Below are 26,320 nucleotides of genomic sequence, written 5' to 3' on the forward strand. Positions count from 1 at the left end.
AAAGAAAATTCAAAAGGTCTCCAATATTCAGCGTCCTACAGTGAATTTGATGTCTTCCATACCTATTTTGAGAAGCTGTTTTTAAGTGAATCGGGTGTACTAATTTTTTGAAGAATGCACCAGCTACTGATTTGGGTTGTCAATGTTTTTGCTTTAAACTTGCTGTGGCAAATATGTCATTCTGTTTCCTTTTGTGGAAACAGTGCTTTGTTGTAAATACTAATGACACTGGTCATATGATTTTCTTGGGGCTTTTGTTTTAACTTCTTCTTTGTGATTGCAGCTGCTTGGTGGTGTGTTCTGTAGTTGTGAAATGTGCAAGATTCGTTTGGCAATGCCAACACACTCTCCATTTTTAAAGCTATTCTGCTTGGTTCTTTTAATACAAAATATTTAAAATATGAGACCGCTTATGCGCAGGTGAAAGTAGAAATGAAAATAGATTGTGAGTAGAAGTTTTGCTTTCAAAGAAGTTCTCGGAGCTTTTGCCCCAACTTGTAGTTGCTTAAGTTTTCAGGGAAACTTAAAACCTTTTTCGATTTCCCTATTAAAGAAATGCCGGGTGCTGCCTGCCTGCTTGAGCCATCGGGTTCTGCTGTTCCTCTCCACGGCTGTGCTGCGGAGGGTTCCCCAGGCAGCGCTGCCCATGGGGCCAAACTGCTGGTGTTTCTTTCTGCAGGTGTGGATGGGACCAGAAGTGGAACTGGCGGTCAGTAGTCACAGCAGCAGGACTGTTTACCGTGATGTCAGACACCTTCCTCGGGCTCTGTTTGCCCACTGGCATACGTACTCATTTGTCCTGCCTCTTGGAAGTCTCTTACTTTGCCTGAAGGTGGGAGGTGTAAGCTGCTTTAGGACGGCGGTCCTGTCTAAACTGTTCCACCTTGCTAGAAGAAAAACAGTCAGCACAAAGCATATGGGAATGCGTTGCCCAAGTCTCAGGGATAAAACCAGGGATGGGATGATTTGAGCACCTGTCCTAGCTCCGAGGGCTTAAAAGTAAATGTTTTAACAGATACTGCAGAGTTCAGCATCTCAGCATGTTTCCATCCTTGTGGGGAAGTGAGGGAAGAGCTTTGTTCCGTTATTCTTGGTGAGAAAAATAAACCGGGAGGGCCAATTTTATCAGTCTGTATCATTTGGAAATTGCAGACAAAGATTTAGCAACGTGACAAATGAAAACTGTGGTACATTGTAAATGAGCTTGATTAAACCGTGATCTGGTCAAGTGCAAACTGTTGTTACGAGGAAAGTGAGGTTCCTTGTCATAAAAAAAATAAAGCCGGATTTTGAGGTGTGCAAGTGATAATGGTTAAATATCAGAGAGAATCCTGTAGATCGAAGGAAGCAAGGATAAACATGTGAATTTCAATTCGGTTCCTTTTTCCTGGTCATTTTCTGGAGTGGTCTGTTCTGGTTTCAAGTCGAAGGTGTTCCACATGCATTTCACTTAACATCGTGGGAACTTTGATTCTTTTGAATAACTGACCTTATCTGATAATGCTAATATGAAATATCCAGCAGTATGTTAAGATGATGATCTGAAATACCCAGCAGGTTTTTGCTGTACTGGCACAAACCCCAGCTCTCTAAAGTTGAAGCTCTATTTCTACTATACGTTGTTGTAGTATATTTTCTATCTATTTGAATAATTCTGTAAGAAATAAATGTGAAATGTTACTTTTAAACCTTAAGCTTATTCATAAACCTGTCGTGGATTGAAAATTAACCACAAGGTTCACGCTTGGAGGGCAAAATCTGCTGCTGGAGGCTTTGGAGGCAGTTTGGTGCTGCAGGTACCTCGTCTGATGCGTCTCTGGGTGGTCCTGCCTTGTGCCCTGGTCTCCTGTGGCAGCTCCCTTGGCAGAGCTAGCGCTTGGGTGACTGCAGGGTGACTTCTTCTCATGGGAAACTCGGTAAGGTCTTTATCAGTTTGCTCCCTCGCCCTGTGGCTACACCTGGCTGTTGCTCTCCCAAGCGGGGGCAGCAGTGATGTGGCTGGAGGTGAGCGAGGCAGACCAGGGCTGCTTCTCCCAGCAGATGTGGGGACGGAGCGTCAAACTCCACGTGGCAGGATCGGGCAGTGCTCCCACTTCAAACTGGTCATGCTTCCAGATGCCTTTAAAGGCGTGTTCCTGGGACTGCTGTTCTCCAGCTGGCTTTCCACCTGTCTAGGAGCTGAATGAGCCAGGTAAATTCATGCTTTCAGTGAAATCTTTATATGAAAGCATGAATTCTGCACCACGGTAAGGCAGGGGAAAGCTTTTGTCTCTGCTCTGGAGGGATCGAGCGTGGATCTTGTCGTGCTCACAGATGTTCTCTGGCTCCTGAAGGAGACAGTTGTGGATGCCCCTTCCCTGGAGGGGTTCAAGGCCAGGCTGGATGGGGCTTAGAGCAACCTGGTCTGGTGGGAGGTGTCCCTGCCCATGGCAGGGGGGTTGGAACTCGATCTTTAAGGTCCCTTCCAACTCTAACCATTCTATGATTGTGTGATTCTACGAAGGAAGCTGAGAGGGAGAAATGGGTTGCTCTTCTGCCCTCTCAACTTCTCGCTTCTTAGTGCCTGACTCTGCTGTAGCTTTGTGTTGGGAAGCAGGCGAGTTGGTGCTGCCCACAGGTTTTGAATAGAGCAGAGGAAGTGAGTAGCACATCCGTTGTTTAAAGAAAGCTGTGAGTGGCACTAGGATCCTACAGACGTTGGCATGTGTTCTGTGTGTGTATATATATATTTTTTCTTTTTTTTTAGAAGCTGATTATCCAGCACAGTGCCAGTGTTGTAGAAGACGTGTATTAATAGTTTATCCCCCCCCGCCTCCCCTCCCTGATCATCTTTCCGTTCACTGCTAGCGAGTAACTTTTTAAGTAGTAGTAAGTAGAAGGTACAAAATACATATGTGGTTGTATTGCTGTCATTTACTAATAACTGTATTGTATTGTTTGTTTACATTGGAAACTTTTAAAAGGAACAGAATGTAACCAGTTTTGTTGACTTCAATGTTGTATTTGTAATTTAGCAGCGATGTTGTTATATCTAGAAATTTAAGCTGGGCTTTTGTGTTTGCTGTTGTAAGGGGTTTTTTTTATGCAGTGGAATTAAAGTATTTGCATCAGGGCATATGTTCTATGAGATGTATTTTATATAAACTAAAGACTTTGCAAGCTTACGCTTTCAAACTGGAAGTTATGAATTAAACACTTGAGCTACAAAAGAGTCAAAGGATAAATCTAGTTAATTCAGCAATATTGAGTCTGAATTTACTCGATTGCTGAGGTTGCCTGACGTGGCTCCCTCAGAGGCAATGCAAATCAGAGCCGTCTCTCGGGACTGCTCACGTTTGTCACAGACGAGTGATGGTGAGTGCGTAAGCACCTGCACTCTCTGTTCTTGGTTAGACATTTGGGCTTTATAAAGTGCTGACGTCTTCAATGGTCGAAGGGTTAGTGGGGAGCCTTGTCATCCAGGGGAAACTCGGTACCAGATTCCCATGAGTCTGAAATTTTGTCCCTAATGTCCAAACAGAGAGTTAAAGGAGGGATTTAAAGGAAAGATGATCATGATTTAAAATGAGATGATCATGGTATCAGCTAGTTTGGAGTTGGTGGACATGTTATTAATTCAAGCAGTTATCTTAGTGATGTTGATGGTGTCGCTTGCTGTGAGAGCGCCTGGCCTGTCTTTGCAAGTAGGCTAATCTTTTTCAGGAATGATTTTGTAGCTTATCTTTAAGGTTGAATTCCTGGAGGAGTTTGCTGTGAGGCTTTAAAGGGACCGTGGTACAACTCCCCTAACATCTCCTTTTAGCAACAAGATAGAGACTCTGAGGTTTTGTTCTCCTACCACAGTTCCTTAATTTTATTTTTTTTTTCCTAGTGCTCTTGCTAATCTGTGTACCTGATGGCATTTAAGAGCCACAGTGACAGACCAAGACCTTGGTATGAGAGTGCTTCACATGTGCAGAACAAAAAGGCAGTTTCTGTTCCCAAATCTTGTTACGTTACTGTAGTCTTTCTTCCACCTGTTATTTTTCTGGGGTTTGAGGGCGGTGGTGAGTGGGCTGGGTACAACGGCATAAAAAAAGTGGTTAGTATTGTTGGCTACATCTTAGTAAGCATGTAGTCTAACTTTAGCCTGTGGTGGTAGTGTTTTTCTCTTTCAAAACTCACAGCCTTTAGGCGACTTGATGGATTTTACCAGCATCTCTTGCCATCCTTCAAGGGTGGAGGTGTGCGTGCTGTGTTAGTATCGGTGCTCACGTGGCTGTCCCCACCTGTGGAGCTCTGAGTTACTTCTTCTGAGAGCTCGGTGAAATTTCTTCCCCGGAAAGGGCTGAGCAGATGTAGGCAAGACTTGCCCTCCTCTTCACATTCATTCTTTGGGGGATGACGAGTGTGCCAACAGCCCTAGTTTCTTTTGGGATGCCGGCAGGGGTTTCTTGTCTGGTTTTGCTGTTGGCCACCGTTCCTGGTTTGTAGGAGGAGAAAATATTTCAGTAAGGGGGCTGTAAACCTTACCCCTGGCAGCTTAGGCAAGTATGTGAGCTCTTCTGTGGAATGCCAACCAAAATAAGCTGGTGTGGTTTAAACAGCCTAAATAATCACTCGTCGTATCGGTTGATCCTGAGTAAATAGGTTAGAAAGTGCTTAGGAGCAGCTCAGCTGGTGGCCGTCTGGCGAGGGACGGGGACGGGCAGCCGAGGGTGCTGGGCTCTGCCTGGGATGGCTGTGTGGAGGGGACACCCAAACTGCAGCAGAGCTTCACCAGCGAAAAGGCTGCTCTACGGCCAGGAAGGGGGCCTCTCCCTCCAAACAGCCCTGCGACTACAAGCGAAGTAGGAGAATCCCAGTTCATCGTCATCGTAGGGAATGGGAGTCTTTTCTGGTTAGGCTGTAGCCGATTTGGCGTGGGGTGAGAGAAGAAGTGGTTGAATGTGGATGTGCTTTGTGGGGATGCAGGGGGTGGCAGCAGCGCTCCCCCTGTTCTGACAGTGGGGTGGCTGTGCGAGTGTCCTGTCTTCCCACGTGCATACAGAAAGGTCCAGGCTGTGGTTATAGCCAGCTCCCGTTACTAGTTCAGATTGTTTATTCATTAGTGAAATTAATGGTAGGAGGGAGTTGGGCTGCCGGAAAATGCGAATGTGCAAGAGAAGAGGTTGCATGGCAACACTTTACAGTCCCCAACGTGGAGTCAAGAATAAATAATGGTGGAAAAAGAAATGGGAGGAGGGAAAAATGAGTGGGTAGGAGGAAAAAACGCTATCTTTGTATTGACTTTATTGTTTCGGTGCCATCCCAGATGCATCTAACAAGTCTGACATTGTTTGAGGCTTCCATTACTGAGGGCCCTTCACAAGGCCCTGCAGTTATTGCTGTGCGTGGCTGGAGCCTGGCACGGCTTCGAGACATGGGTTGTGCAGAGTGTGCTGACGGGGGGGGACGGATCTTACACCCGGTTTTAGAGAGCTTCTGGCCACCAGGAACTGCCTTCTAGCTCCTTGTCTTTCTGCTCTTCTTCGCCAAAACGACCCAAGAGGCTTTCTGATGACTTGTCTGTGTCATCCCTGACACATTAATCTTTTTATTTTGGAACATGCGTCTAGCTGCTGGCTGGCAAACATAGGTGGGCATCCATAAAAAGCAAAATAATTGGACACATATTGAGGAGTATCAAAAGGAAGACAGCTTCATGCCATAAGACTGCAAAAGCCTCTCTAAGCTTTGGGTAACTCCTTTGTTTTGGTTAAGACATTTGAATAACCCATAGTGCTGCTTATCTCTTGGTTAACTTGCAGTTTGCTACGCGATTTTTGTCGTTAGTATTGTGTCATTGTTTTAACCGGATGAATAACTTAATGTTGGCAAGGGCTTGAAAATGAAAAAAAATAAGATGATGTTCATTCATTGAATTACCGAAGTGACCCTGACTTATTGGTGTAACTGAACGTGAGACCACGAGTTCCCAAGTGTAACGTTTCAGTGTTTTTCTTTTCTGGGAGGAAACGCAGAGGAAGCGGAAGCCGGGAGCGTTTTTGCCAGCGTTTCCTCGCTCCACTTTACATTGGAGTGAATAGAAAACATGACTGCCTTTGCAAATCACAATACTGCTAATTGCTCTTTGTATTTTGGGATAACTGGCTGGTTTTTTTCCTTTTCACTTGGCCACGCTGTCTTTTCAATATAAAAAGGAAAAGCAGCGTCTCCTGCCAGCTCCTGCTCCCAGTTGGTCACTGGCTCCCAAAGGGATCTGCAGCCTTTCGCTGTCACTTTGTGCCACTGCAGCTCCTTTGTGACCGATGCTCCTTCTGCAAGCCCAGCCTGAGAGTGTCCTGCTGTGTCACCACCTCTGGGCTGGATTTATGAAAAGTGTGCTTGGCTTGGTGCTGTGATGGATGGTGTTGCTTCTGTTTGGACTTCTTTGCCTCTTGTGACTTGTGTGCATTGAGGGATTTATGTACAATGGTGCCCCTACTTCTGAGATACATAGAGACTGTCTAGTTTAAAAGCAAAAATTAGCTCTAGCTTTTTTTCTTCCGCACTATTGTTGAAAGTGATTTTTATTTAAAGCTGTGGTCTTGCAGAATTGTCTATGAAATACTCCATATACATGGAAAAGAGCAGGACGTCACGGATTTATAGTGAGTTATGTGAACGTTCCCTCCAGGCAAGCAGTGGGGCTGTCCAATTTTCCACTCGCAGTGGAGACAGAGCTCAAATTGCTGCAGAAGCCAATAGTTAACTCTGCTGGAGATGCTGTACCCTGCAGTTCTTTAAAATAATATCTACAGTGAATAATAGCATGCAAACGTGTGTGACAATTTTTTTTCTCTTCCTGAACCTTGTTCTAGATGTCAAAATTAACCTGGACTCCTTGGGAATGGCGAAACATAGCCCTGGGATCCTGCCGTGAACAGTAAGAAAGTTAAGATGCTTTGTGTATGCAAAGAATTATTATTTATTTTTTTTTAATGGCTATACCCCAGTGAAATTATTCCTGTTCAATTAACATAACGAGGCAGCACATTGTGTAGTTCAGTGTGGATGTGCTTCCAGGTTTTCACGCAGTCAAGAGGCAGTACAGCGAGTCTTTGGGCAACGATACTCGGCCAGTCTCTGCAGCCGGCGTCGCACTGAGGGGGGAGGCTTCTGTGGGTGGTGCGTTACGAAATTATTGAGGTGGTGGCTGAAGAGTGCTTTGCTGTAATGAAGAATTATTTTGTGAGACTCCATTGTCATCTAGTGTATAATTATGTCAAGACTTCAGTGTCACGGGATATCTTGAATGCAAATTAGTTTGAAATGGGATTAAAGAAATTAGCGGAAAAAATAAAAGTGAATTGTGGAGTGGAAAAGACTGTGCTTGGGATGCAGTTTGTGGGAGGACGTCCTCGAAATGCCAGTTGAGGGCAGCGGCAGAGCACAGAGTGGTTTTACCCACTGCTCTGGATCGGCTGCTGTTAGACTGGTATCTTGGCTAAAGGGGTCTGATCCTTCACGTCCAGCTTGTTGTGTTGTGTTCCTTGAATCATAGAATCATAGAATGGTTAGAGTTGGAAGGGACCTTAAAGATCATCGAGTTCCAACCCCCCTGCCCTGGGCAGGGACACCTCTACTAGAGCAGGTTGCTCAAATGAATGAAACAGCGTTTAATAGATGTTGATTAAGTGGTTTATGCATCCAAGAAAGCAGGCACCTTTAAGGATATTCTTGAGTGTTGATGAGAATACTGGGATATTTATGTAGTGTTGGTAGACTGAAACTTTCTAGTTTGAAGGATACATAAATTAATATTTATATATGTACATGCTCTGTATTCTTGATATAGCCCTTTCCAGATGTTGCAGTAGGCATCCTTAAATTGATGCATTGAAAATTATTCTGATGAATTTTCCCAGTACAAAATAGATGACTTAGAGACTGTGTGGGTGAGTAGCATGCTTGTAAGGTGTAAATTTTCAGCAGACACTGTTGACGCTATTTGTCAGCCTTTACTGGGACAGAAAGTAGAAGGCTTTTGTATTGTTAAATATCGTGATTTGAATATAGTCAATTGGAAATGAACAGCTCTTGGAAACTCTTGTATCTAAACTCTTCACAGCAGTTTAAACACTAACATGGAAATGTTCAAATTGGCATTTGATTTCTTTTGTAGAACTCTCTAACCATGTCATGTTTAATTCTTCCATGGGAGCAGTCTTTTACAAGGGCTTTCAGAAGCTGGTTGATATATTTGAAATGTTAGGCACTGTTAATGTCTTGAAAATCTCAGAACTCTCCTTTGATGAAAACACTGTAATTTTTAAATTGTTGTGGATCAAATTATGTAGCCATAGGTCATTTATTAGAACAATTGATAAAGACATGGGGAGCTGTTTAATCCTTTGTACAAAGTACTGTATGTAGCACAAGGAGATACTGGTAGGACCAATTGCTTTCAGCCTTTCTAGGAGTTTATTCAGCTTACCTGAAAAAGATGAATGTATGTATTTGTAGATTATTAAATAGTTTTGAAATCTTATCAGAATGCAGCTAAAGCTTCCGTTCACTTTTTCTGGGCACGGGTAGACTGAGCTAACAACTGAAGCTGTGCTGCTCGGAGGTGAAACATTCATTTTGAACTGTCCTATTTAGCAAGTGTCGCTGTTTGAAAGGTAAGGCAGGGGACTTTGTTGGTCACAGGTTTGTTCTGACAAAACCGTGTGGTTTCTTGTGGCGTTGAGAACAAATATATGTAATGTTAGAGAATAATCATGTGTGTACAGTGTAGTTAAGAGGAATTTTGTGGACGGGGATGATTCTTGGTACAAGTTGAGACATCTGGAATGATCTGGGGTTTTTTGTTCCCTGCCAATCAGTTATCCAAAAGTTGTGTGTCTTCTCCTCTGGCTCTTCTTTTGAGGTGGGAGTTGGGGCCGAAAGAGCTGGACTGCTGTTGTACTGGTGTTCAAGGTCTTCATGTTTGGCAGGTTCTTAATATCCATTTCTAGGACAAATAGCATTAGAAATCCAAATCTCATCTTCGCTATTAATCCTGTAGTGTTAGAAAATGTCCACGTGCTTCTAAGTAATAAGCTAAATTACTAACATGTGAAATGCATCTCATTCGACTCTCACGTCATTCATTTGGCTTACGATAAGCCAGTGAGCCATGTGTGCTGTGCTCTGGACGGCCTCATCACCCAGTGTTTCCAGAAGTATCATTCAGTGGTTGTGTCTCTTTAACGTATGCTTAAAATATCTGTTAGAAAAAAAAGGAAATCTAGTGCCTTGAAGTTGATCTGCAGCCTGGTGTTCCTGTAGCTTCCCCCTTCACCCCGTAACAGCACTCCAGAATTAGTAAACTTGCTGATGGTGATTGGCGTTCAAAATCCTGCTGACTAACTTGAGCCAGAAGCATTTTTCCCAGGCCTTTATTTGCTTATGTAGATTAATTTTTTTTCCAAGGATGTGGTTTAGATGAAGCCTGCAGGTAAAGGATGTGGCTGATGAAAGTAACAGCAGGTGGGAAGGCTCAGGGTTTAGTGGAAATTGTTTCCAAGGTGGCTTGTCACATGGATACTTGAATGGTAGCTTAAGAAAATACCATGGGTTTCATTTCTTGGTGAAGCAGGTGGCTCTGATACTCTGGTGTGTCCTATAGGAGAGGGGCTCCAGAAGGTTTTGCAGCAGAAAATGGGAAAGTGGGCTTTCATGTTGTGAGCTTTCTTGCTTTTACTGTCAGATAATGTATGCTGGCTGTCCAAAAGTCACTTCTGAAGACTGGAAGACTTCAGTCTACTGAAGTGCACATTATTTTACTAGGAATTTCACAGGATTTCACCTCCTGTTGTTATCACTTGTTTTCAGTCTGGTGTGAACTGGCCTTTTCATTAACCCTTCCAGAGCAGTATTTATTTGATGCCTCTAAATCTGTGGCAGAGCTCCTGACGAAGGGAAGCAATTGGTGTAGGCTGAGACTCACAACTCCCTATGGTCAGGGCTCTTGAGAGATAGGGATTAAAAAAATCTTCCTCCAGTCATAACCACGGAGGCAGGAGCCCACATTGCCTTTAATCGCAGAGTGAGACGGAAGGTGCTTGCTGTATGGTCTGGACACCCACAGACGGGAGTGCAGGCATCGTCATCGGCAGGCGATGACAGCAGGAGGGGAGGACAAGGGCGTTCTGGGGAAGCTGCCGGGCACAGCTCTGGACAATGCTGGAGCTGCAGCTGTGGACAAAGAGATGGTGGTATGGTTTGGGCCAAGGGCAGAAGAGCGAGCAGCGCTGTGTCCGAGCGACAATCCTGATGTGAACTCAGGGGAGACTGCTGACCTGGCAGGTCCACACGGCTCCAGCGGGAGCTGGCTCGTCCCACTGGGACTGCCCTGGGATGCTGGTCCCTGCCATCCCTTTGTCCCTTCTCTGTGCTGGCACTGTAAACTCGCTGTCACTGCGCTGTGTTACCTGCTTCCTTGTCCCCCGTCTCCTTGGTCCCAGGCTGGGATTGCTGTGTGTGGAGCTGGTCTCGTTAGGGCTTAGCCTAATGGGAGGAAAGTCCGTTCATGCCCTGGAGCTGGACTACCCTGTGCTGTAACTGCTGAAGCTCCCGCTTTTAAGGGCATAAAATAGGGGCACCCAATGCAGCATAGCATTTTCCTGCTGCCTGCGGTGCCGTTCGAAACTGCAGGTGTTTTACTGGGATGTGAGTTATGAACAGTGTATTAATGGTTTGATCTTCAGAAAATGGTTTTCTCTTGCTGTACGAGTGAAATACTGTACTGAGGGCCTTCTTTTTTATGCATAAAATATTACTGAAGACTTCTAGGTTTCTGTGAACATGCTGAAGCTTGATTTATTTTGTGTTCCTAAAATAGGTCGAATGAAATTTTTATTGAATGTATTTTTAAAGTACATTAACAAAGGACATTATGTAATTACAGTTAATGAGCATGGTAGCATTGCTTTTAGTGGGCAAAACTTACTCGCTTAATACAATTACTAAATTTCTGTTAGGATAAGATCTGTTCTGCTACCTAGAGTTTTATTTCAACTCTTTAGTGCCTTCTTTCGGGGCGCTGAGTTTTTCAAAATGCAGTACCTTGGCTGACTGAAGCAAATTGGTAGCTTCAGTTGTATCTTCTGCAGTCTAAGATAGGGAGTTTCTTTTGTCCGTGGAGTTGATTTTTATTAAAAATGTTTAAATACTTATATGCTTCCAGTTTGTAGGTGGAAAATAGTAATGATTCTGCTTGTTAATCATTCATTATCAGGTGATATTTGATATATGTTAATGCTGCTCTCGAGTAATGGAACTCTGGTGCCTGTTACAAAAACTGGGAGGTTACGCTAACATCCAGAAACGTGTACAAAGTTCATGCTGAAAATGCCTACACCAGGCTATTCTACTTTTAAGATAAGAATGCCCTTTTAAGTGTATACTTCTCTGTATCTGAAGAGAGATTCTTCTTCTTATTCTTCTTACTACTTCTTATTTAAAGATTCAAGCAGTTCTTCTTAAGAGATTCCATGTCAGGTTTAATCAGCTGCTGCTAAACGGGAGGGTGCTGGTGCCTTCTCCTGCCCTTGGCTGGGTTTCTGGCTGGGTGGGGGACATGTGGCCGTCGCAGGGAGCGGGTGTCTGCGCTGGGGTGGCCGCTTGCCTTGACAGCGTGTGCTCCCACACCAGGCAGCTCCTGCTTTGTGGGTTCAGCAGAAGGCAGGCGAGGGCTTGTTAGGTCAGAGCAAGCGGAATGTGGAGCCGTGTCCTTCGTTCACGTTCCCAGGCTAGAATGGAGCCTCTTTGCTCCCTGTGGATTTAGCCAACGGTCTGTTTTTCAGCAGTTCTGTTTTGTTACGGTTTGAATTTTCATTTGCTACTGTGCTGGAGAAAGGGCTGTGTTAAGGTTGTGTGTTGGGCTGAAGCGCGGCATCTTCCACCTTTGTGATTTCTCAGCGCCGTTGGGAGCCACTCGCCTCCTGGAGAACGGACGCGTTTGCTGAGCTCTGTCCTCCGACCTGAGCAGTGTATTGGTCACGTTCGCTGCTCGTGTGGATGGTTGCCACCGAGGAGGGGTGGGCTTGTTTGTTTAGTGGCTTCCTAGGCTGTGCCTCGCACGCTTCACTGTACACTCTTTGTCCTGTCTTGTGTCACTCGCTGTTGTTGCTGAAGAGCTGGCTGTCACTGATAGAGGTTACCTTCATAAGCCACGTGCATCCTCTTGTCAACTCTAAAGAACCTAGACCATTCTCATAGAAGACAAACCAAAAGCATAAAAATAAAAGTTTCAGAGGGTGTCCGCTATCTGATTTGTCTGCACTAGCATATGACCAACGCATGTAGTGGTTTTATTTATTTTATGGAGTTGGAATTAGAAGTAGTTTAACTTCTCTGTGAAATGCTAATCAATTTTACGTGGGCCGTGACCACACCCCTTTTAAATTTTCTTCCTAAAGTCATGCTGAAGGTCATTAAAACAAATATAATGGGTTATATAGGAAATCATAGAATCATCTAGGTTAGAAAAGACCCTTGGGATCATTGAGTCCAACCATCTACCCTACTCTACAAAGTTCTTCCCTACAGCATATCCCCCAACACCACATCTAAGCGACTCTTAAACTCATCCAAGGATGGTGACTCAACCCCCTCCCTGGGCAGCCTGTTGCATGCCTGAGAGAATGATGGCAAAATGTAACAGCAGCAAGAAGAGCAAACACCAGAAACCAAAGAGATCTGGGGAACTTGCACAGCAGTGAGAAATTCAGCCACGGCTCCTGGCAGGGGGAGGCGTGTTGGTGCCGGTGCTCGGACGTGTCCTTTCTGTGGACACAGTGAGTAGCTGTACAGTTGTAAGCGGAGGCGTGAATTTCTCATTTTTGTGTGCTGGGTGGGTAGAATCAATGGTGATGGTGGAAAAGTTGATAGCGGCTCCACCGTTAAAGTTGAATGTCAACTGAAACTTTTCCGAGTATGAAAAAACGTATTTTTAACATGGAATTTGAACTATCTGAATTTCTGTGGTAATGAGACTGGGTAAGTATTCCTTATGCGCTTCCTGAATTTTGTGCTTTATTGGAAGAAAATCCGTCAGTTGCCAGTTTTAGAACTTGTGTGCATCAACTTGCCCATCCCGTGCTATTAGTTTTATAACCATTAGTTTTCTCCTATGCGCAGGAAAAAAACCCACCCTGTAGTGTTTCTCATGATTTTCTGCTGAAAGCCAGCCACACAGCTCCAGAAAGGTAGTTTCTTTTGTCCCATCAGCAGTGGTTTAAAAAAGCAAACAAACCACTAAACCCCACATTTTAGAAAAAGTCAGCTTTTACCTTGCAGTATAATGGGCTCAGCGTTCTTCCGCAAGCAGAGCAATGGGAGCGGGTAACATAAGCTGTTCTACTAAAACCTCATCCCAGAGAAAACTTCAGGTGAGGGGAGGAGATACATGGATGGAAGGGATTTCATTTTTGAAGACACTCTATTAGCTTTTTATTTATAGAATCACAAAATTGTTTGGGTGGGAAGGGACCTTTAAAGATCATCCAGTGCCACCCCCTGCCCTGGGCAGGGACACCTCCCACCAGACCAGGTTGCTCCAAGCCCCCTCCAACCTGGCCTTGAACCCCTCCAGGGATGGGGCAGCCACAGCTTCTCTGGGCAACCTGGGCCAGGCTCTCACCACCCTCACAGCAAAGAATTTCTTCCTGAGGTCTCGCCCAGATCCCCCCTCTTTCAGTGTAAAACCCTTCCCCCTCGTCCTATGGCTCCCCTCCCTTATCAAGAGTCCCTCCCCATCTCTCCTGGAGCCCCTTTAGGGACTGGAAGGCGCTCTGAGGTCTCCCCGGAGCCTTCTCTTTTCCAGGCTGAATCCCCCCAACTCTCTCAGCCTGTCCTCACAGCAGATGGGCTCCAGCCCTCCCAGCATCTCCGTGGCCTCCTCTGGCCCCGCTCCAAGGAGTTTGAAATTAGGCAACAGGGTTAAAGTTATCAGAAGCAGAACTGACTGTGTGTAAAGAGATTGACCAGTCCAATGTGTCAAGCAGTCTCTGGAAGAAGTTGAAACTCGTCTTTTCAGGAATTCAGGTCTGGTTTTGTTGAGTACAGCACAAATTCACTGTGCGCTACTAACAGTTATTACTCAAAAAACTTTAAGAAACTTGCAGCTAAGTTGGTTTGGAGTGACCTGTTTAGGGAAATCATGTAAAATGGAAGGATTAAAACAAACAATTTTTATTTGTGGTTAATAATTGAAAGGTTGGGTTTTCTTCCCAATCTTAAAGCAAGCTGGAGTGAGCAGCGCAGTTGATATGTACAGATAAGCGACCCTGTTAAAGACCACATCAAAAGACCATGGTTTTGACCTCACTGAGCAGGTGTATGGAAAGAAGATGCTTAACTGGATACACAAACTCATCTGTAGCGTACGCTTGCCCAAGAGGAGCCCAACTTCATTTATTTCTTAGAATGAATTTAGTCCCTTACAGTTTCGCGAAGCTGAGGGCCACCTGCGCTTTGATGCCTTCACGTGCAGCACATTTGCCTCATCAGAGAAGCCTGTGCAATGCCCACGGGGTGGGAAAACAAGGAGCGGGACCGAGTATCCACCCTAATTACGCTAGTCGTGCTGCACATCGCGGAGGGCTTTGCATATAACTGTTTCTGAGTGTGACAGCAGGAAAGCAGTTCAGATGTACATGGTACTTTTTGAACATGATAGTTTTCTGATGGAGGACAGATAAAACATATCCTATTTACTCAGCAGCCGCCTTTAATAGAGGAAAGCCTGAAGTTTATTTGAAACAGAAGGATGTCCTGAGTGCGGCAGCATCCGGTGTTAGGAACCACCTTGTTCTCCAGCTGCTCTCGCGCCGAGGGAGGGGGCACGGGGGACGCTGTTACTGCTCTGTTTGATGCCGTCTCCGTTATGGCACGATTAAAGTACTGTAAAGCACATGCTGAATTTATAATTCATGCTTACAAATACTGTGTGCAGTTTCCTTCCACTAAATGTCTAGATCTGCTGTAACAAAATAAAATTTTAGCATTGCTTGTGACCTACTCTCTGAAGTCAGAAATTTATTTGTAAGGTCAGGGAGAGGTTGATTTGCAGAAGGTTCTGCTTTCTGTTAGATATAAACACCTGTTATTTCAAATCTGTTTTACTCTTTTGTGACCATATCTAAAAATACTAATCTACTTTTGTATGTTAAAAGTATTAATTGAGAAATAGGAATTTCTGCTTTGGGCTGTGAATTAAGAGTAAATTGCTTTAAGGAAATATCTAACTCATACAACTACTAAATTTAATAATTATTATTAAACATTCACTTCTGTTTACCAGTGTAAAATATATAAAGGATCGAAAATCGGAAGTGTGGCTTTTTTCAGCAGTATTGCATAGCTTGTATTATACAACACTTGCTGCAGAATAATGACAGCAAACGAAAATTTTGCAACTTTTTCACTGTCCCTTCAAGTGAAGGTACGAGTTCACAAACGTGACTATAGTCTGTACACTTTCATTTTGGTTAATTGCTGTAAGATATCATACTCTTGAGACATGAAAAAAAAAATTAACAAGGAGTTTTTTATCAACTATATTAGATCTTAAAAAAGGAACTCATTAAAATTTTGGCTTCTTCTGTACAAATTAATTTGATTACGTCTTGCACATAAATAATTTGAGCTGTTTCTCTCCCTTTTTTAAAATGTGGCTTTAATGAGTCACAGCCTCCATTTTAGTAAATTGTTCATGGAATAGGCAGGCTCAGGAACAACTGGGTTAAACCAAGAGATTATTTGAAAAATCTAGGGCATGTGCTCTCTCTGTTCACTTGATTAGTTTTCATAATTCATCCTTGTTTCCACAGCAAAGAGCAGTGTAATACATGCAAACAAGAAGCTGTTTCCTTTCTTTTGTGCTGCTTTATCTCTGTAATTTTACTGGAGAAAGTTAGTGAAATGGGGAAAAAGTCATATTGTGTGTGAATGTTGAGAGTGAATCTTGGTTAGTCTAGTGAAAATCCGTGGGATCTGAGAGGCAGATGCTATTTGGGGATGTCTGTCTGTGACTCTGCTTCAATTCTTTTCTGTTTGACTACAGGTGCGTGAAGAACAGAGGAGGTATTTCCGCTTGTCAGAGATGATGTGGAGAGACACTTTGTGAGTAGCTGATGTGTGTTTTCTAAAAAACCCAAAGTGCTAACATGGGAATTAATTTTTTTTTTTTTTTTTTTTGCTAACTTAGACTAACTCTGCCATTTGCCTGTTTCATTTGGTTCTGGAAAGCTGGGAATATAGAGTGCCTCATGGAAAGAGGCAGAGCTGATGGTTGAAATAAAGAGCTAGAAGACAGAGCAATAGAATATGTATGGTTTCATAAATGATTTACCACGATTAACTTTTCTGTAGCGATCAGCCTACCAAAGGCTTTTGCTGGTGACTGCTGGATGCGTTCTAGATGTCAATAAAACCCCGTGACATTGTGTGTACGGGTGTCCTGTAGCAGGGTTAACTCAGTGCTTGTAGAAGCTCTTCTGTCAAGCTCACAGGCGCTACTTAATCTACGTGACAGGTTATTAACTCTTTATTGTCCTTGTCTAATTTTGATTGGAAGTCTAATATATTTACCTTAAAGAAGATGGGAATAGTAGCAGTCAATAGAAGCTTTCCAGAAAGTTCTCAGTTCCTGTCTGCTGGAACACAACAGTATTCTGGGAGCATGCAGCTAAACTACACTCCCAAAATACTAGAGGAAAGGAAGAACTTCTGTGACAGAATAAAACTGTACCTAAATAAGTACTTGAAGGATTTACGTTTGTGGAAACAAGGTCATTTTTTGTGATCACAATTGGGTGATGTCTTATTTGTCAGATGGACTCCATGAATACTCTGGTGCCAAACTCATCAGCCAGCTCTTTCTTTTGGGGCAAGTAGTCCCAGCATTGCCATTTTTTCCCGAATTTCCAGTAACAAAGTTGAGAGTTAAAGCAGCGTGTTATTTTAGGATTTCCCACGATAGTCCTTGTGCTTATTGTTTATAACTATAATATGAGTAATGTGGTCTTGAGTCCTTTCTTTTAAACCATAAGCTTTGATATTCTGGAGCTACTGGGTTGTTGCAATGATAATTATCTAGGAGAATGGTGCCTTTGTGGACAGCTTCAGTGCTTCTCTTGGCACTGAAGAGCTCAGGTTAGCAGAGCGGCTGTTACCTCAGGCACGGCAATTTCTCAATTTTTTTTTTTTGCATTTGTAGTATTAATGCTACATCATAAAAAAATTGTTCTTTTTTAAATTGAAAAATATCCTTTTATTATAATAGACTATAATTGCTTAAACTCCTAGGTATGAACCAGTTTGGGTTCCTACATGAGATTTCCTTTTTTGTTTCCTGGATCTAAGAAAAAGGTTTTTAAGTGGTTTTTAGGCTTCCTCCATCCTGGAGCCCTTTGTGTATTTTCATAGATACGGTTTTGTGATTTGTAGTTTAGTAACTACTTAAAAAAAATTGTCATTAATGCTTAATTTCCTCATTCCGGGATGAGGTTTGGCATCTGTAAATAGTGGCTGGTACTGTCTTGCTTTCAGTCAAGAGAAAATCTGCTTTAAGATAATACTGGCCTGTAGTCGTCTTTCCCGTGGCTTCCTCCAGGCTCTGCCTGCTCGCTCAAGGGTGTGGGAGGGTTTCTTTATAGCAGTGTCCTGGCCAGGTGCTAGATTCTCCGTGAAGCAGGGGGAGATATCCTTGTGCTGATCCGCAGACTTACCCTGGAGACAGTGTTGGTTTGATTTACTCTGTTTTGAGATCACTCTCTTGTGGCCAAAGTCCGTGAGGACTTTGCCACAGTTGGCTGAGTAGCAGCAATAACATCGAATGTTATTTAATAAGAATATAGATTTTAAGAATAATAATGGATATTTTTAATTAAAATATTACATACTGTGATACTTTTTGTGAGCAACCAGAGTAGGGGATTATGTGATTCCTTGGCACAGGTTGTTCACCTTGATTTCAGACTCTTGTGAGGGCTTGAGCAGAGTCCCTGGGATAGAACCATAGAATGCTTAGAGTTGGAAGGGACCTTAAAGATCATCGAGTTCCAATCCCCCTGCCATGGGCAGGGACACCTCCACTAGAGCAGGTTGCTCAAAGCCCCATCCAGCCTGGCCTTGAATCCCTCCAGGGATGGGGCAGCCACAGCTTCTCTGGGCAACCTGGGCCAGGGTCTCACCACCCTCACAGCAAAGAATTTCCTCCTAATATCTAATCTAAATCTCCCCTCTTCCAATTTAAGACCATTACCCCTTGTCCTGTCACTCCACTTCCTGACAAAGAGTCCCTCTCCGGCTCTCCTGTAGGCTCCCTTCAGATATTGGAAGGCTGCTATGAGGTCTCCCCGGAGCCTTGTCTTCTCCAGGCTGACCAACCCCAGCTCTCTCAGCCTGTCTTCATAGGGGAGGTGCTCCAGCCCTCTGATCGTCTTTGTGGCCCTCCGCTGGACCCGTTCCAACAGGTCCATGTCCTTCCCATGTTGAGGACTGCAGAGCTGGACACAGTAGACTTCATGGGCAGAGCGTCCTTATGCAGCTCCTCGCACTGCCCTGCTCAGCCACGAGACCCTCATCTTTTGGCAGTCCCTCCTCAGACCCAGTTAAGTTGGGTAGGGCTCGCTTGGGCGTCTGCTGCTTCCTCTGACCTCCTTCATTTGTGGGTAACAGTGTTCCTGAACGTGTCCAAACTCCACAGCAGGGATTTCTGCTGGTAGTGATGAGGCGAGGGGATATGACCAAAGACTTGGTTTGGTTCAGATTCTTTTGTTTCAACTTTCGAGGCTGCTTCCTTAGGACAAAGGAGCTTTTTCGTAACTAAAAATCTTCAGCCTTTAAAAAAAAAAGGTTCTTTAAACTCTTTCTATAGCTTTCCAGCAGGTATGAGGGTGAATGAAGGAAGCAGAAGTTGTGTTGCCACCTGGTCTGTACAGGCTCACATAAGTTTGATGTGCCTTAGGCAGGTACGCTGTGCTAGACAAGGACAGTTGTATTTACTTGCCAGCTGAGTATCACTCCACAGAGCTTGGAAAAATTAGCAGTTGAGAAATAACTTCATTATTTTTTAATAAGGTGTCTTTGTTAGGAGAGCCACCAAGCTGGTGAGGGGTCTGGAGAACAAGTCGTATGAGGAGAGGCTGAGGGAACTGGGCATGTTTAGTTTGGAGAAGAGGAGGCTGAGGGGAGACCTCATTGCCCTCTACAGCTGCCTGAAAGGAGGGTGTAGAGAGGTGGGTGTTGGCCTCTTCTCCCAAGGGAATAATGACAGGAGCAGAGGAAATGGTCTGAAGTTGGGGCAGGGGAGGTTTAGATTAGATATTAGGAAGAATGACTTTCCTGAGAGGGTGGTCAGGCACTGGAACAGCCTGCCCAGGGAGGTGGTGGAGTCGCCATCCCTGGAGGTGTTTAAGAAACGTGTAGACATGGCACTTCAGGGCATGTTCTAGTGCCTGAGACTGTGGGTTTGTGTCTGTTTGTGGGTGGGTGTGAGGTGTGGTTGTGGGTGTTTGTTTTGTGGGGTTTTTTTGGGTTTTTTTTTGTGGTTGTACTTGATGATCTCAAAGGTCCCTTCCAACCAGGAAGATTCTGTGATTCTGTTATAATCAGCTTAACAAAATTGGAACTTGATTGATGTCTTTTTTTATTGTTTAACACAAAATATAGTTTAGGTATAAATGGTCCAAATACCTGTGTACATACCTTAAAATATTTTCATAGTGATGCCATAGTTACTGATAATACCTACATTTTTCTTGGGAGTGTATTTAGAGATGTTGACTCTATTTTTGTGTGGTAACTTTCAAAAAAGGCTCTGTGAAAGATAGACACCAGTTATTTTGTGGAGCTAGCGCTTAGCTCGTGCAGATGAGGGGTGTTAAGGACCTTTCAGTTGCCTGGCAGTCAGCTTTTCCCGTCCGCAGCATACTGCCAGGTCAGGTTGTGCTCCGAGACTTAGGAGAGCGGATAAGGCTTACGGTCAGCGAAAGCCACCAGGAACGGTGTTCCTGGGTTTGCCTACATTAAGACTCCCCCGTGTCAGCATTAGTATCTGCAGTAACAGGCAATATCTATCTGGATAGTTCTATCAGTTCTCATGGGCTCATGGTGATGGTGAATATGAGTGGGATATAATGGGAGGGCTTGGGAATCGAGTAGGGTTTGGTCCTTGTTGCAGGGTGGAGGTGCAGGAGCTATTTTTGGGTTTTTTTCCCCAGTTCCACATGATCATAACCTTGGCTTTCACCTCTGTGCTGTAATACCTCTTTCTGTGAGTAGAATTTATACAGCTATACAAAGTTTGTGGGATGTATAATGGAAATTCCTGTTTACCCGTTACTGTTGGTTTCACTGGTTATTACTGTGCACTTATGAATGTGCATGATTTCTGGTTAAAAAACGGAAAAGCGTTTCACCTTTTAAATGCTCAAGCAGCAAGCTTTAAAGGGCTTAAAATATATACCACAACTTAGTCCATTAAGTTAATAAAGGGAGAACATATGATAAAAGCTTTTTCATTTAGTAGCATTGACTCTTACATTCATAAACTTCAAAAATATTAATTCCTAAGCGTACTGGATAATAGTGAACTTAAAATTGTAGGAATAAAGTACTTCAACCAAACCACAGAGGTGCGTGCCCCTTCCCTACGCTGATTTTTTTTGCCTGTCAGGCTGGACGAGGGCGCCTTGTTCTACTCGACACCTGCCCATGGCTGAGTAAGTGTAAGCTGGAGCACGGCAGTAGGTACTTGAGCTGTGCCCTTGGTAATCGGAAGATTAGGGGTATATGTGACAAGTCGGGCGCTGAAGGGGACACGCTGTTATCTAAGCTATTCGGTTTCCTTCTGAATGGACTATATGTTCCGTTGGCCTTCCCTCATCTTAGTCACAACAGACAGCTTTATGCTCTTAAAATAACTGACGGTCAGCAGCTGGTTCCTCACCAGGATTTGTTTCGCTGCGAGTGAGGAGAAAGTGGGATCCAAATGTCATGAGTCCTCTTGTCTTCCTGGACATAATACAGCTTTTTTTTAACTTCTATTTGCTGGATTGCTTCTGTGTGCTTTTTTTTTTTTTTTTTTTATCATGCAATGCTTATCTACTCAAACTGTTTCCAGTGGAATCTATTTCACGGGTCTGGATTTATTAAATGGAGGTGGTGATGAATTAGCTTTAATATACTGAAGTTGGAGAAAGGCTTTATGAGGGATGGAAAATGCAGCTGAAATGCGAGTCCTTTGCAGAACGCTGAAGATCTGGTAAATATGTAAGGACTTAAACATTTCCATGTCAAAATTGATGTTTTTGGGCCAGCTAATAAGCTTCATAATATTTTTATTCATCTCGCCATAAATGTGTGAGAGTTAACGTTTGGTTCATTGTGCGAATCCAGGCACGAAACAGTTGATCAGCTGATTTACACCTCAAAATAGTATTTACTTTAAAACAATATTTTAACACACACCTCAGCATTGCAAAAACTCTGCTTTCTGCTACTTTGCTTTCAGTACTGTGGGTTGGAACTGTCCTTGCACAGTGTCCCGACCTGGTGTCACAGGCAGCTGCTTGTGGAAACAGTGAGTTTCAGTCCCTGCCCCGTGTGTGGGAAAGATGCGATGCTGTGTAACAAATAGTTTTTTCGTCCTTTGAAATTTTCAGGTGAAAGCTCACTGTGCTGATAGTAAGGTAAGGGCATTGAAGAATGGAGGGGAAGGGGGCAAGGGAGAACCCTTCTGCTACCTGTAACGTTAGGTGCACGGGGCTCTCCAACCTGGTTCTTTACAACCTGCTGTCCAAAACCTGACATACAGCCTGAAACGGTGGATGTGGCAAGAGGTGCCCCTTCCACTACAGTCTGGAGAGACGTGTCTGTGGGATCTACTGAGTGTGAAGTATAGGTGAGAAAGAGCTGTCTCTCTCTGCTTTTGATGAGGCTGCCAGCTACAAAGTCAGAGCAGATAGGTTGAGGAGTTAGTCTAGACACAGGGGTGTAGGCTGGAGGCAGTGTCACTGTCATAGAGTGGGTGGAGTTAGAAGGGACCTTGAAGATCATCTCATTCCACCTGTCTGCCCTGGGCAGGGACACCTCCCACCAGACCAGGTTGCTCCAAGCCCCCTCCAACCTGGCCTTGAACCCCTCCAGGGATGGGGCAGCCACAGCTTCTCTGGGCAACCTGGGCCAGGGTCTCACCACCCTCACAGCAAAGAATTTCTTCCTGAGGTCTCGCCTAAATCTCCCCTCTTTCAGTGTAAAACCATTCCCCCTCGTCCTATGGTTCCCCTCCCTGATCCAGAGTCCCTCCCCAGCTTTCCTAGAGCCCCTTTAGGGACTGGAAGGGGCTCTGAGGTCTCCCCGGAGCCTTCTCTTCTCCAGGCTGAACCCCCCCAACTCTCTCAGCCTGTCCTCACAGCAGAGGGGCTCCAGCCCTCCCAGCATCTCCGTGGCCTCCTCTGGCCCCGCTCCAACAGGTCCATGTCCTTCTGATGTTGGTGGCCCCAGAGCTGAATGCAGCACTGGGCTGGGGGGGGGTCTTCCCAGAGTGGAGCAGAGGGGCAGAATCTACCCCCTTGCCCTGCTGGCCACGCTGCTGGGGATGCAGCCCAGGGTGCAGGGGGCTTCAAGGTCATTGATGTGGGAGGAGTAGCTGATTTGCTTCAGATAAACTGGAAATAATGTACAAAGAGGGGAGGGACCTCTGACTTGTGGCTGACGCAAACTAGAGGATTAGGGTTTCAGTAAAAGCGTGCTCCAGCCGTGGATTGTCCTACCTGTCACTTCACGAGTGTATAAGCAAACAGGTCTGTTCTCAAACTTTAGTTATGTAAATCTTTCCATAAAATGTCTCTCTGCGTTTGCCTTGACAATACCAGAGTCATTATTATATTTCCGACTTGTCGCTCTTAGAGGTCATATTAGGAAGCCTGTAACTGCCAAAACCCGGATTGACTTGAGAGCCAAGATCCGCTGGGACGCAGATGCCGCTCTACTTAGGCAACGAAATAATCCCGTTTTAGCTTGGGAGCACAGAAGCGTGATTGTGCTCCTGCAAATGCTCTGCGGAGGTTGAAGTTGCCGAATGGGTTTGAGATTATAGGTTTGATTGCATTAAGATTGTACAAAGGTTTTTCTTTCCCCATGTAACAGCTCTAGAGGTTTATTTTGCTGTCTGTACAACATCTTATTGAAGGTTGCTGTAGTGCTGCAGTGAAACAAGGTGTATTCTGCTTTGGTGGAGGTGTCCTTCTGGACCCTTTTGGGAAGTGTGTTCGGATGATGAGGACAAAGCAGCAGATCCTCTGGAGATTTACGCTCTGCAGATGGGTAACCTCTCCCTTGCTGTCTTGCACCCTGCAGGGCAGCGTGTATTTTACCTTGCTTCAGTGCTGCTCGGCCGGGTGCTGTGCAAGCTGGTTTTGCAGAGCAATGGTTTTACGTAAAACAAGAATTACTTGCGCTGGTTTAAAACATGGTTTGTGCGATGGAGTTCAGTGTAGTGGATCCTGTTCTCTTCACCACTCTGACTTCCTTTGTAGTGTGTGCGGCTTACAAGCCGCATAATTTCAGGTACATGGCATTGCAGGAAGCCTGACCTGATGCAGAGTGTGCTCACTGCTGAATTTTAATGAATTCCTGTGTGCAATATGAAGTGTGTTGGTTTTTTAGTAACAGACGCTTCCTTAAGTTCATTAGACTTTGGACAGTTTCACATAATTTTTTGTTTTCAATAATTACTTGTTTTTTTTCCCAAGTCACGGGTGACAGGCCTAGAGGAAATGGTTGCACCAGGGGAGGTTCAGGCTGGATATTAGGAAAAATTTTTTCACTGAAAGGGTTATCAGACATTGGAATGGGCTACCCAGGGAGGTGGTTGAGGCACCATCCCTGGAAGTGTTCAAAAGACAGGTTGACGTGGTGCTGGGAGACATGGTTTAGTGATGGTGTTGCATTTTGTTGTTTTGTGGGTGTTTATTTTTGTCAGTTATCTTGTCCAGCCATCAAGCTGATCTTGAAGGTCCCTTCCAACCTAGAAGATTCTGTGATTCAAGTATCCAAAACTGAATGACGTTTATAACGCTATGTTGATTTATTTATTTATTTATTTTAAAACATAGTAAAGAACACTGTCATAGTGTCTTTTTATTTAAAGGGAAAAGTCCACGGGGAGTCTTTTTAAAAATTTTTGCCTGATGTCCTCTTTAACACTTGGTCCTAAGCAACCCCGACTCAAAAGATGTTGCATTGGGGCGTTTGCAGCTGGATCAGAACAGCCCTGATGGAAACTGTACCAGCAGAGTTCTCAGCAATCACCGTGCTTCTCTTGTTGTGTTTAGTTTTGGTGGCTTTCGAGCAGAGAAAATTGGCTTTTTGTGCTGGGTTTGCAGGAGGCAAAGTGCTACCGTAACAACTGCTGCCGTCTTGCCCTGGCAGCGCTGCCTGTGCAGTGTCAGCCCCAGTGCCTGCATCTTGCAGCAGAGGCTCGTGGACAGTCTGCCTTCCTGGGTGTGGTCTCCTGTTTTAAATTAAATAATAAAAAATTTTAAAATTGGAGAAATTTATGAACTTTCCTACAAAGCAGATTTCTCATTTTTTACTTCATCCGGACAAGTGACTGATTCTGTGACCAAGTTTAGATCTGTTATTCTCTTGAATTTAGTCACGGAATCATGGAATTGTCGGAGTTGGAAGGGACCTCTAGAGATCATCTAGTCCAACTCCCCTGCTGAAGCAGGGTTGCCCAGAGCACATCACTCGGCTGCATCCAGGTGGGTCTTGAAGATCTCCAGAGAAGGGGACTCCACGACCTCCCTGGGCAGCCTGTTCCAGGGCTCTGGCACCCTCACCGGAAAGAAGTTTCTCCTCATATTTGAATGGAACTTCCCATGTTCCAGCTTGTGCCCATTGCCCCTCGTCCTGTCACTGGAAACCACTGAAAAGAGTCCGGCTCCATCCTCCTTCAACCCACCCTTTAGATACTTGTAAACATAGATAAGGTCTCCCCTCAGCCTTCTCTTCTCCAGGCTAAAGAGCCCCAGCTCTCTCAGCCTTTCCTCATCAGGGAGATGCTCCAATCCCTTAATCATCTTAGTTGCCCTACATTGGACTCTCTCCAGTAGTTCCCTGTCTCTCTTGAACTGGGGAGCCCAGAACTGGACGCAGTATTCCAGTTGTGGCCTCACCAGTGCAGAGTAGAGGGGGAGAATGACCTCCCTCCACCTACTGGCCACACTCTTCCCTAGGCAGCCCAGGGTGCCATTGGCCCTCTTGGCCACAAGGGCACATTGCTGGCTCCTGGAAAGTTTGTTATCCACCAGGACTCCCAGATCCTTCTCCTCAGTAGTGCTTTCCAGAAGATCCATCCCTAACCTATATTGGTGCCTGGGGTTCTTCCTCCCCAGGTGCAGGACCCTACATTCGCCCTTGTTGAACCTTTGAATTTAATGTTGCTATGCTTTTTATTTAATTCTGTGTGTATGTGGAAATGCTGTGAGAAGTTTGCAGAAACTCTCCCTTGGTGATGGGCCCTTCAAATTCTCACCCGACAAGCAAAGCTGGTTTTTGAAGGGAAAACAAAACACCTTTTGTCCAGAGCGCTGGTAACCCAGAGTGCCAGAAGAGGAGAAGCAGATGGGGATCAACAGAAAATCAAACCCGGTGACTGAGAAGAAATAGTTGTGATATATCAGTGCTTTGCCCCATGTCATGTGCCATGTGTCATTGCTGAATTGGTGGCTATTTTGAAGGAGAAATTGTCACTTCTTTTTTTTTTGAGACACCTTTGTGCATTAAGGGGTCACCTGAAAGAAAACACGGAGGTGCTTGTTGGAGGGTTTGCTAAAGGCTGATCTAATTAAGGGGGACGAATGTTGCAAATCCAGCAAAGCTGAGCCCTAAAGGGCATTAGAAAGCTGCTTTTTGTGCTTGATGTTGTGAGAGGAGCATTGGATGAACAGTAATAAATTAACGAGGCTGAAGGCACAAGGCAGGAAGACATTTCAGAAGTTTCAAAGGTTTAAGAAATGTTGAGCTTGTCTGAAACGGAATAATTTAATGTTGTGACGGATGCATTTTACATGAGTAGATAAAAAGGGAGAAAAGGTTGCATCTTGAAGATGTTGGAGAAACATTTTTGGAAAAAATTGTGGTATATTTGACAGTAACTCTTTGTACAGGCAGCGTGCACTCGTGGAAGATGGCATTTTACCAGTTTATCCTAATTGGTTTTGACATAAATTGGTAAAAGTTATTTATCAGTGTAACTCCATTTGTTTAAAGCTCTTGCTGGTCTGAATATTTATGT

The 26,320-nt window shown here is 44.4% G+C and overlaps 1 protein-coding gene across 1 annotated transcript in view; it reads left to right on the forward strand.

Moving 5' to 3' along the window:
• Nucleotides 1-743: 743 nt before the first annotated feature.
• Nucleotides 744-26,320, forward strand: part of KLHL13 (kelch like family member 13) — a 93,274-nt gene continuing 67,697 nt past the window's right edge. The window contains exons 1-2 of the mRNA XM_074147585.1: nucleotides 744-781; nucleotides 6,842-6,907. Coding sequence (XP_074003686.1) covers nucleotides 744-781; nucleotides 6,842-6,907 — 104 coding nt within the window. The remainder of the gene's footprint in view (nucleotides 782-6,841; nucleotides 6,908-26,320) is intronic.

The sequence above is a fragment of the Numenius arquata genome, chromosome 5 (genome assembly GCF_964106895.1).
Source record: "Numenius arquata chromosome 5, bNumArq3.hap1.1, whole genome shotgun sequence".
NCBI lineage: Eukaryota > Metazoa > Chordata > Aves > Charadriiformes > Scolopacidae > Numenius > Numenius arquata.